Genomic DNA, 12,092 nt, shown 5'->3' with positions numbered 1-12,092 from the left:
GTGGGCGGCCACGGTGGGCCTGCTAGAGGAGATGGGCTGGGGGGGCCCAGGGCCGGCTGGAGAAGGAAGCAGAGAGCGTGGGGGACGCAGCCGGCCGGTGGGCCGAGTGCCTGCGGGTCACGGTCTCCAGCAGCCCCCAGTATGCACTGCAGGACCTCATCCCTCAGGACACCCTCCAGCCGGGGACAACCGGGACTTCCCAGGGGCAGGCGGAGCCCCTTCCGCTATCTGCAGGGTCAGTGGGCAGCAGCTGGGCTCCCCTCTCCCTCCACTCTTGGCCATACAGACACATGGGCTTAAAGAACCCCAAGAGCAGAGAGAATGGTAAAATGCAGTAAAATAATTAGGAAGTGCTGCGTCTTGAGTACTTACCACCTTTTTAAAAAAAATAGCTTATTGGATTGTGTTTGTATAATTTATATCTGAATAATTGCTGTTTTAACCGTCAGCTTGCGAAATTCCTGAAAAGTTAAAACCCAGCACACCACTGGTTTTTGCTGACCAGCTGAAGTTTCAAAGAAAGAAGAGGATGGTGTGGAGCTGGGTGCAGGGTTGGGGATTCTTAGGAGCGAACGTACAGGAGCAGGATGTTGGTGGTGGTTTTGTGAATGAATGAGTGTTCCTGGTGACAGTTTTGCAGTTGGAGTCACCCATTGTCTGCGGCCAGAAGAACAGGGATCAAGAAGAAATACGGAACTTTAAGTGGGAAAACACTGAGGAAATCCCAGCATTCTCTTAGCTCCGGTCTTTGCTTCAGACTTTTGATGAGCTGCTGATACAGTTTTTGTTAGGAGAAAGAATCTTCCATCAGCCCCCAGGATCAGCGGCAAATCTGAGGCAGTGAAAGATAGTGGCCAGAAGGGTCAGCGTTTGATAAGCTGAGTGGATGACGAAAAGCCCCTCAAGTGGAAAAGCCTCCAAGGGCAGCAGTTTTCATGCCAGACCCAAGAGGGGCGGAAGACGTTTGTTCCAGAAGAGCTGGCCGCAGCTGCTGACCTCGGTCAAGTGGGACACGCGTGGGGAAGAGAGCTGGGTGTCGGGAGCTTCGCACGCACATGCACACGGGCTCACACTTATCCTAGGACACTGCAGTGTAGACACTGACAGCTTTTCCACAGCCTTGGAATGAAGCCTCCCAGAGGTGCCTGCGGCCAACTCCAGAGAAGGAGCAAGCAGTCTGCCCGGCAGATCATTTGGGAAGGATCAGAGGGTTGCACGGCGAGCCCCAGTTGGCACAGGGCCCTGCCCCCCAGGTGCTCGGCCGCCCCGAGCTCAGGAGGCCGCAGGTGGATGGAAGGACTGGGGACAGGAACCAGCTCACTACTGAGAGCAAAAAGCACAGGGAGAAGTGTCTCCAATATTTCACTCCGCGGAGTCCTGAGGATGGCTCTCTCCACTTGTGCTATGAGAGGCTGTGAACGTGAAGCTGTATTTACGAAATAAAACTCTGCATTTAGACAGTGATGCATGTGTCATTGTTTCCCAGAGTGTGCCGTGCATGCTAGGAGCAAGAAGTGGGATTTTATGAGATTCAAGAACAAATATCATGATCTTTTTTTGTTGTTTGGGCTGTCATGTATCTATTTTAATGTGCTTGAGAAAACCAGCTTGTTTTCCACTTAGGGTCATCATCTGTAGTTCCACTTTGAAATAACTTTGCTAAAGTGAAAAAAGAGGGGTCCTTTAAAGCTGGCAGAAGGAAAAAGTATCAAGTAAGTGCTATTAGGGAGGGTGGTGGCTGTGCCAATGATTTGAGGGTGAGCCTTGAACAGCTACATGTGGGAAGCCCAGGTGGGTGTCTCACCTCGATGGAGCCTCCAGTGAGCAGCTCATGACCCCAGAGCCCAGGCCGGCCATTCCTGCTTCCCCCTTGCCCAGTGATTCGCTCTGGCACCCAGCGATTCACCTGCCCCACATGAGCACAGCCAGGATAAGCTGCTGCTTGCCGCCAGCTGCCCCAAGTGCTGTTTGTGGATTCCAAAGGAGATAGGAAATTAACAGTGTCCACTCGGGCCTGAGGGTCTCCCACGTCACCCCACATGCCCTAGAAAAGCTTTGCCTCTCTGTTGAAGGTCCCTAAGGAAAGAAGCAACAGCGACTCCCGTCTGACCTGGAGAGCAAGGCCGCCTGGGTAGAGGTTTGGTGCAGCTTGGTTTGTGCCTCATTGAGGGCCGAGGGGTTCACCTGGAGCAGCGGCTCTCAGCCAGAGACAGCTTTGTTCCGTAGACAACACCGGGAAATGTCTGGGGACACTTTTGATTGTGACAAGTGGGGTGGGGAGGGGGTGCTGTTGCTGGGTGGGGAGAAGCCGGGGATGCTCTAAGCATTCCACCATGCGAGGACAGCCCCCTGGTCCCAGCGAGGACCGTGCAGCCCCAGATGCCCGCAGTGCTGAGGGTGAGGAGTTCTCATGTGACGAGTGAGGGGTGCTGGGAGGGCCACCGATGCCTGAACTGAAGAAAATGCCTTGTGTCCTTGTGCGACCTTGGCCCTACGCCATTTCTGTCTGAGAACGTTGGACCGTGCCCTTGTGTACTTCCAGTCCTGCCACATTGGGCCCCTTGCTGTCCCCAGCCCTGGCCAGAGCCCGGGCTAGTTTTCTACTGCTCTGTAAGCGGTTACCACAAATTCTGCAGCTCAAGCCAGCACTGTGTGCTCACTGCGGGATCCGTGGGCTGGAAGCCTGGGCAGCTAAGCTGGACTCTCCCCTGAGGGTCTCACGAGGCTGAAATCGAGGCCGCAGCGGGGCTGGGGTCTTCTCTGGGGGAGAATCCACTCCAGGGGTCGGTCATGTTGTGGCTGAATCCAGATCCTTGAGGTTACAGGCCTGAGACCCCGCTTCCTTGCTGGCTCTCCGCTCCCGAAGACCACCCACCCCCCTTGACACGTGGCGCCCCTTCCTCAGAGCAGCAGAACGCCCAATCCTCAGGCTTCAAACCTCCCCACCTTCCCTCCTGCCACCAGCCTGGAAGGACGCCTGGTTTTAGAGAACAATCTCCACGTCCCAAGGCCAGCGGGCAAGGGCCTCTCCCTCCGTGGCAAAGTCCCTTCTCAGCAGTCGCCAGGTTAGGGTCCACGTGGCCGGGGACGGGGTTCTCTGGAAGTTCCCGAAGGGCTTGGCTCTGGGTCTGCTCGGCCGTCCCCACGGCTTTCTCCCCGTCTCAGGCCTCTGCTCGGCCGTCCCCCACAGAGTGGCCAGCCCAGATGTGCTAGTTTGAATTGCCCCCACCCCTCCCTGCCTAGCCGTATTTCCCACCATGCTCTTTGCCAGCACCTGACTTTATTTTACTTACTTTTGTTTATTGTCTAACCACCCAGCTGCTACACTAGCCCCCCAAGGGCAGAGATTTGGCTTCATTGGATACCACTCCCCGATAACCATGCTCGTCAGACAGCAAACACTCATAAGCGCTTGGGGAATGAATGAATCTCACAGTTTCAAGAAGGCAAAAATCCAGGTTTTTCTGTGAAAGCTTCTGGTTTTTAGTGTTGACAGCTAATCATATTTGTCCTTTCCCTAACATACTCCGAGGGCCCGTCACCCCTGAAGGCAGTGTGTGGCACGGCCGTACAGGGAGCAGGGACCAGCTGGCATCGAGCCCCTCTCTCGGTGCCCCCCATCACACACATCCAGTGGGCCTTAGAAGCTTCTAGACGAGAGCATTTTACAAGGAGTTTGTAGCTGACCTTGGATAGATGGCTTGGAGGATGGAAATTAGGCTTCCCGTGTTCAAAATTTGTACTGAACATTGATTTTCTTTAAGGAGCACTTCATCATCCCTGTAGCACATCAAGCCAAGCACATTTGAAAAGAAGGGGAATATTTCTGTTTTAACCACTAAAAATCTGGGTAGGAGATCGATTATGAGGTGGTGTATAGGGTGGCATGGGCCCCCCTTGGGAGCCCTCGGACAGGACTGGAAGTGCCACAAGGGAGGCCACACCTGTCCCCACCTGAACACATTGCAGGAAGCCCCACAGGGCAGGCCACACGTGTCCCCTCCTGAACGCATCCCAGTCTAGCACTGTGCCGGGAACAGAACTGGGTCTTGATGCCAGCTTGGAAAGCGAACAACGACAGCGCTAATGCTGTTCAGCTCTGTGCCTGTGAAGCTGGAATCCTCTCCCCAACCACCAGCGGCCCCAGCTCGAGATTGGGAGCCCCTGAACTTCAATCACTGGCGACCAAGGGAAGCAGAAGGTGAGTGAGTGACCATCCCAGGGTCATGGAGCTCACCACTGGCAGACGCGGGGCTCGAGCTGGTTTCCTGTCTCCTGGCCCACGGTCCACCCTCATACCGCGACGCTGAGGAGGGGCAGCCGTGCCTCTCCGCTGACCATGGGCACCGGCCTCCTCACCCAGACGCCAAGCCCACCCAGGGTCAGTCCCCGATGTCGTCGTTTTTAGCGCTGATCTGGTTGCTTCAGGTCTTGGGTCCCAGGCTCCTGCAGCAGCTGTCTCCCTGGAGCAGGCGGGGAGCCTGGTTGTGCTCACAAAGAAACTGTCTCAACAGATCCAGCCTTTTATCACCAGTGCCCTTCTCCCGTCTTGGGGCTCCTTCTCCCAACGCACACGAAGATGAGCCAACCGCTGCCCTGGTGGACAAGCATCCTCCTATTTGCATGAACTGTTACGCGGAAGGAACAGTTTGTAGCTGCAGTGAGACCTGAGGTCTTGAGCAAAATCCAAATGCAGCAAAATCCAATTTTGAGCGAAGTCACGTTTCCTGGGGCATTTGTTTCCAGCAATAGCAGTGGATGGTGGCTGTGCCAGGCCGACAGCCAGACCTTCGCTTCTCTGTCCCAGGCTGAATGGGGGCTCCCGTGTGCTCATGGGCCTCTAATCTCTGCCCCTCGAGCACTTCCTGATCTTCTCGCTGCCGCGGTGGCGTGGGTGGTCAGCAAATGATTTAATGGAAAGTTCCAGAGAAGCCTCTAAAGAAAAGGCGGCTGCTGGTGGCTGGCCTGATGCATCGTCGCTGCTCTGTGGACTGAGCTCCCTGGGGACCCGAGGTCTGGGATGTGGTTTACACCGGCCCTGCCCCCTGCCCCTGGGCTCTCGTGGTGACCACCCGGAGAGTGCATTTGTTCAGCTAGACTGAGACTTGGACCTTTTCGCAAGATCTTATCGTTTGGCTCTGAGGGGTTATCGGGGCAGGGGTGTGTGTGTGTGTATTTAATTTTTAAGCTGTTCCTCTCATAAGACATAACCTTCACTTAAAGAGTTAGAGTCCTGCAGAGCTTGTTGGCAAAAATATGTTCTCAAGGTGACAGAACTGTGGTGAGAGAGAACAGGTGGTTACAGGTCAGGGGTCAGGATTGGGAGGAGGGTGTGAGCATTGAGCGTAGAATCTGTTCTGGACCCTGATGGTGGATGTGGTTGCGTGAATCTACATGAGCGATACGATTTCATACAACGAGCCACCAGAGAGAAAACAAGAAGCACATGTGAATCCAAGATAGGGCCTGAATCTGAGTCACTGTGGTTATGTGGGAGCTTATCATTGGGGGAAGCTGGGGGCCAGGCACCCAGCAACTGCATTATTTTTGCAGATTCTTGCGGAACTCAAACTATTAAACTATTTCAAAATAAAAAGATATGTTTTTAAAAAAACTACAATACTCTGCTCCCTTCCACTAGCTGCCTTTCTCCTTGCAAGAGAGAAAGTTCTTACCCCATCTGGTGTTTACTTTCATGTCACTGAATGACAGGGTGTTGCTGATACTTTTTTTATTTTTTGCATTTTAGGGAGTATTTCTCTGTATTAGGATAAATGGGGGCAAAGGGTGCATCCCTCTCCTTGCCCCCACACAAGTACACCCCTTTGCGTGTCTCCGTCCTTCCAGTGCGATAGTTATCATATTTTGTCCAGATTCATATCAGTGTTTAAAATATTCTAGCTCTGTGTGATCACAATTAAGCCACGTGGTAAATTACAATGACTCTTCCTTTTCCTAAATTATGGTGTTTTTTTCCCCTTTAGAATATAAAACTGATTTGGTTTTATTCTTTCTCTTGGTTTTCTGTGAATTTAACTCTTATTTAATCCCAAATTCTTCCTGAGTTGCCAAACTCTCCTCTTAAAACAGTTCATTCACATCACATTCACTTGGTCCACTTCAGATGCTGAAGAAGTCTCCCAGAATCTTCTCCAAGCCTGATGCTCAGCTGTTTTCCTGGACTCTCTCCACCATCTGTGGATACTTGTTTCACCTCTGCTGTGTTTTAGACCTTCCGTGGCCTGTATCTCATGTCTTCTCCTTTCGGGGTTCACTCCTGTGTTTGATGGAGCGCATCTCCAAGTACTTTACTGAGCAGGGGTGTAGAGGTAAAGGTTTAGAAAACTAGTGTGCTGCAAACGTTTAATTCGTAATTTGACTGGCTACAGAATTCTGGGTTGGCAATCGTTTTCCCTTAGAATATTGAATATATTTTTCACCAACTTCTGGTTTCCAGGGTAGCTGGATTCCTTCATGATCCCTAATTCTTTTTTCTCCCTGGGGGTTGTTGAATGTCCTGCTAGGGCCCCGAGGCTCTGAGATGTAATGCTGTGCCTCTGTCCCCATGCAGGGTGCTGAGTGCACAGGGGGCCCCTTCGGTTCACAGCTCGTGATCTTAGGTTTCGGGAAATTATCTTTAGTTTCTTCCGGATGCTTTCCTCTTCTCTGTTTTTTCCTTGCTATTATTCAGCTATTGACCCTCAAAGTAGTCTTGCAAGTTTATCTTATCTCCTAGTGTCCGTTTCTTTGACTCTGCTCCCTAAAAGTTTTCCTCAACTTTATCCATCAACCTTCCCATTAAAGTTTTCATCTCTGTTGTAATATTTTTAATTTCCAAGGGCTGATTTTTCTCTTTCTGGATGTTCTTTTTTCATGGCATTCTGTTTTTGTTTCATGATTATATCTTCTCTCCTCCTCTGTTAATGTGAAGTGACTATTTAACGCTGTTTTTCTCCATGTAGGCTCTGTGTCCTTTAGGTTGTTCTCCCCCCGCCCACTTTGCCTGTTTTGGTCTCTATGATCTTGCAGATTTTTCTCAGAATCTAGCAGTGCTGCTCAGGTGGAGATGTTATGAGCATAGCATAAAAGGGCTTATTGACCACAAGCACCACCGGAAGGAGAGCTGACTGGTTGTTGAGGCTCAGCATCAGTGCCTTTTGGTTTTTGTTCTTCAGATGGTAGAATTTTCTAGAACCCCATCTCTCTTCTGGAGAGAGAAGATACATCTGGAGAAAGGCTGGGAATCTCAGCTGTCAGTATGCACGGGGGCACTTAGTCACTCCACTCACAGGCTGGCACGTTGATGAGAATTCAGCTCTCCCCAGTACCCCTGGGCCATAGGCGGAGTTTTGCCACACACCCTGTTGCATGTAAAGCGGACATATATTTGACTCTGGCTGCTTCATAAACAGACTATTTTAGTGCTTATTCACTCCCAGTTTTAGGGTGTTTTGTACCACCCATTCCTGACATCATAGGACTCTATGGTATAAATTGTGTTGGTTCTTTGCTTTCTTCACTGGCAGCTTATGACTTAGGTTGCAAGACCTGCTAAGTCGTTTTACCCACTCGAACATCTGCTTTCCAGTTTCCAAAATTTGTTGCTGTTGCTGCATCTCTTCTCCCCATCCGTGGGTTTTTGCCTTTAAAAACGGTCCCTCTGCTCTCCTTCAAGTGGGATTTGGGGAGAGAGTATAAGTAGATGCACAGGCTCCATCTGCCGTCTTTTGGTTTATTGGTGTGCAGACTGAGCCTCAGAGGGGCTGCTGTAGCCAGAACAGCCCCCGGAAAGCCAGCTCCTGGCGTTTTTTAAACTCCGTGACTTAGTTCATGTCTGCGAATGTGTGCCAGCGGAGGACCAGCAAGTCACGTGAAGGTGGCTGGGAGCTCCCTGGAGTAAAGTAACGAGACACAGTTACGAAATGCTTACTGCTTGCCTGGCACTGTTCTAATCTCCTTGTATGTATCAATTAATTTAATCACCACAGCAGCTTGATAATGGGAGTAACTATTATTCCCTGTTCACAGAGGAGGAAACTGAGGCACAGAGAGGTTCTATTCCTTGCCCAAAGCCACACAGCCACAAAGGGGTGGGCACAGATCTAAGCCCAGACTAGAGTTTCCCAGCCTGGGCCCAAGTGATGTCGGATGGGACAGTTCCTGGTTGGGGGTGGTGGGTGTGGGCTGTCTGTGCACCGGAGGATGTTTAGTAGCATCCGGGCCTCTCTCCCAAGATGCTTCCTGATGTTGCCAAATGTCCCACAGGGGACATATTGGCCACCAGTTGAGAACCCCTGTCCCAGGCAGGGTGAGGGCCCCCGAGGCAGCACTCTGGCCGCAGAGCCTGTGTTCCTGACCCTTGGCTGTGGTGCCACTTGGTGGGTGAGCGCCCAGGGCCCCTTCCCCTTCCCCCCAGATAGACAGGGTGCTGTGGGATTCCCTTGTCTGGGGAGCAAGGGGGAAAGTCAGAAGGCGAGTGTGATGGGGCAGGGCGTGGGGGCACATGACGGGATCAGCTCTCACCTTGCCGCTCTCTCCCACCCTCCCCGCAGAGCCAAGGTAAAGAAGGGAGTGAACATCCTGGGCGCACGGCCCAGCGAGCCCGGGCAGTGGGACATCCGGCAGGAGACGGGCAGCGGCGGCGGCAAGCACGCGTCCACCACCGTGGTCTGCCAGCGCCGGGGGGTCTCACACGCCAGGTAAGCAGCGTCTGCCTACACAGCTGCACCTCCCCATGGGGCCAGACGTGGACTCAGGTGACCCCGAGGCCCGCGGGACCACCGCCCACTGCGGTGCCATCGGGCGGCCTGCTGCGGGCGGGGCAGGGGCCGGGCGTCTCTGCTTTGGGCCTGGGGCAGAGCACTTCAGCGATGCCCTGTTCTGCTTCGTGGGGCTGTTGCATCCTTTCACCCAAGCCTGTTTCCGTGGGGCCGTGTCAGGTCTTGGCCCTGCATCCCGGGGGGGGGGTGACTGCTCTGCTCCCGAGTGCTCGGCCCTTGCTGTAGTCGTCAGTGACAAGGCATTTAAAGAAAGGATGTCACAGTCAGTGGCAATGACAACACTGCACGTGGCATGCTGATACACCTCTGATTGTTGGCTAAAACAACTGTTTTCTGATTATAAAAGCAACACATGCTCGCTTTAGAACATGTGGTCAACACAGGTAGGTAGACGGGAAAAATTAAAATCGTCTGCCACTCTCCCTCCTACCCAGAGATACCCACTGCTAAGACAGTTCATTTCCTTGCAGTGTTTTAAACATCTCTAACATCTCTATGTAGGAAATGTATGGTAGATTTATTTATTTTACAAATGTGATGTCATAATACACATACTGATTTTTTAAAGTTTTCTTTTTGTTTTTATAGAAAACACCTTCTCATAGCATTAAATATTCTTTAAAGACACTTGCAATGGCCTCATACTATTCCCTTATATGGATTTAACATAGTGTAAATGACTGTGTCTGTCCATCTGGACAGTGGGGTTCCTTCTGCATTTTTTTCTTCTAGATAATGCAGCAGCAAGCCACCTTGCACATAAATTGTGTCCACTTCTCTTTTTCCTTAAGGTGACTTCTTAGGATCAAAAGGTATGATCCTTTTTTAGGCCTCTTGATACATTCAATCAGTGTATTTTCCAGAAGGCTTTGTATCAAAGGAAAAAATGTGCCATTATTGGATAAATATGTTCCATGAATGCTCCAAGGCTGCCATGAGAAATCCTGCAAATGCTCCACTTTGTTTAGAAATACTCGGTTCTTTTATCCAGGAAGCCCCTCCTGAGTCCTTCCTTTAATGTGTAGCCAGCAAAAGCATCTGGTGTCCTGAAAAGCGTACAATCCAAACAGCGACTTCTGCTGTCATTGCCCTGAGAAGGCCCTTCAGGCTGTCTGGGAACAGGGACGGGCGATGGTGGGGCGTCTGAGAGTTTCAACTTGCAAGCAATGGTGGGAAAGAAATATCTTGTGCACGGTCCACTCATCTTAAGCAGATCAGAGGCCAAATTAAATCTCCCGAATTCTGTGTACATAAAGTCTAATTAATCTACAAGATTAGTGTTGATTATGCAAACAAGAGTGAATGTGTTAATTCACAGAAGAGGAATTTAAAAATGGAAATAGTTCTTCTCAGACTTGGAACGAGACTCAAAGTGAGGGAGATGAGCCTTGCTGCTGTGAGTTCCAGAGGGTGCAGGGGTACCCCTGCCTGTTCTGCGGCTTCTGGAAACTTCTTTGGGCTCACTTGTGTTTGCGGAGAGGGAAAATGTGAATGATTTTTCTCTTGATCGTACTGGATGTTTGGGCAGAGGGTGCTGTGGTTTATTCCTAGTATTTCCTGGTTTTGAATTTGAGTTGTCCTCTATCGTGAGTTGGAATCAGGCTGGATGGTTGTGGAAGGCCTGGGCTGGTCGGGCATTGCATGTTCTCAGCTTTCCTCATGTGCAACCTTAGAAGATGGGTGTTTTCTGCTTTTCCGAAGAGTGATCCCGCAGGCCTGGTGGTGGTGGCATGCTGGAACTTGTTCACGCCAGCTTGCAAGAGCCGATTGGGCACCTCTCAGTGCCACATTGAGCAAGCTCACACTGATAGCGTGAAATTGACCGTGATAGAAGTGTGTTTAAATGCTGCTTCGGGGCTCTGGTCCATTGATGCTGGGGCCCACTGATTGGAATTCCGTTGCGCACTCATCCCTCGCTTAAGTCTTAGGAAAGTGCTGATTGCTTTCCTATGCAAGCCCTGAAAAGCTTATGATCCAAACAGCAACTTCTGCTGCTGTTTCCCTGAGAAGGCCCTTCATCAGTGCTGTGCTCTGTGCTCAGTGGCTGTGCTCTGTGCTCCGTCCACTCAGGTTCAGACCCTGCCTTCAAAGGCCTGAACTCTGGGAGCAGCTGGGACCAGACTGAGCACAACCCGAATGAGGGCAGTGGATGGTACGGGAGGGGCCGGTGCCCAGCTGTGACGAGCAAAGATGCCCGGTGGGTGAAGGCCAAGTGTATCTGTTGTCTGCTGCTGCGTAACAAATTACCCCCAAACCTAGAGGCTTAAAATTCCACACACGTGTTCATTTGCACGAGTCACCATCTGGGCACATCCTGCCTCCATCCTCGTGTCAGGGTCTCTTCCCAGTCTGCAGTCAGGGTGGAAACCCAGGGTCTGGGGTTTCATGTGATGGATCAGCTGGGGAAGGATTGAGTTCCTCAGGGGCTGCTGGCTGAGGCTGCTCTCAGCTCCTTGCTGGGTGTCCCCTCCAAAGGGCAAGCATGTGCAGAGAGCCAGAGAGGAGGACGGTGCCCCGGGGTTCCACAACCCGTGACGACTTGACACTTATGCTGTATTCTGTTCATTAGAAGCAAGTTACTGGAGCCAGCCTACGAGTGAGACAAGGAAGTTACACGGGGCAAGAAGATGGGCAGGTGGGCTCGTTGGGGCCGTTTTAGAAGCTGCCTACCATTCGCAGCCGGCTGGCAAGGGGTAGTCGCTCTGCATCTGCTGCCCGTGGGTCCTCCCTGAAGGGCAGGAGGGACTTAAATATGCAGAAGGAAGTAGAGAATAGTGAATTCCAGGCACAGGAACAGTTCGGCCTATGAAATCAGGAGGGAGGGATGTGTTCTGGCTGGAGGTGACACCGCAGAGAGCTGCGGGGACTGTGCCGGGAAGGTAGGTTGAGGCCATGTATAGGAGGGTCATGATTAAGAGCTTAAGCAGGCACTTCCCAAGCTACTCACCACCTCTCCTCATCTCCAAATAATTTGCTTTTTCTGTTTGTCAGTTGATTAAAAGTAAAATGTTCATCAGTACTTGTATCAGTAAGCATTCTTATTTGTACCAAAAAGGGTGATCCTTTGTCGATTTAAGCAGAAGAGGAATTTATCCAAAAGATATTGCTGGGAAACTGCAGAACCAACTCGGAAAACAGGCAATACCAGGGGAGTTTTGGCAGCAGTGGGCCCTCACCCAAATCCTACATTATCCGTGGACCACCTACCACTAGTCGCTTAATATTTTCCCTTAAATCAACTTTAAACTGTCTTGTTTTTTAAAAATTTTCCTTTAGTTTTGGTAGTATATTCTTGAAATTATACTTTGGTGC

General features: G+C 51.3%; 1 protein-coding gene across 1 annotated transcript in view; it reads left to right on the top strand.

Moving 5' to 3' along the window:
- Positions 1-12,092, top strand: part of TMEM132C (transmembrane protein 132C) — a 374,779-nt gene that overhangs the window by 223,105 nt on the left and 139,582 nt on the right. The window contains exon 3 of the mRNA XM_037817233.1: positions 8,553-8,699. Within this exon, the coding sequence (XP_037673161.1) occupies positions 8,553-8,699 (147 nt within the window). The remainder of the gene's footprint in view (positions 1-8,552; positions 8,700-12,092) is intronic.

Source organism: Choloepus didactylus, chromosome 23 (assembly GCF_015220235.1).
Source record: "Choloepus didactylus isolate mChoDid1 chromosome 23, mChoDid1.pri, whole genome shotgun sequence".
Taxonomy (NCBI): Eukaryota; Metazoa; Chordata; class Mammalia; order Pilosa; family Megalonychidae; genus Choloepus; species Choloepus didactylus.
The sequence above is the reverse complement of the archived record's forward strand: the minus strand, read 5'-3'. Positions and strand labels throughout refer to the sequence as shown.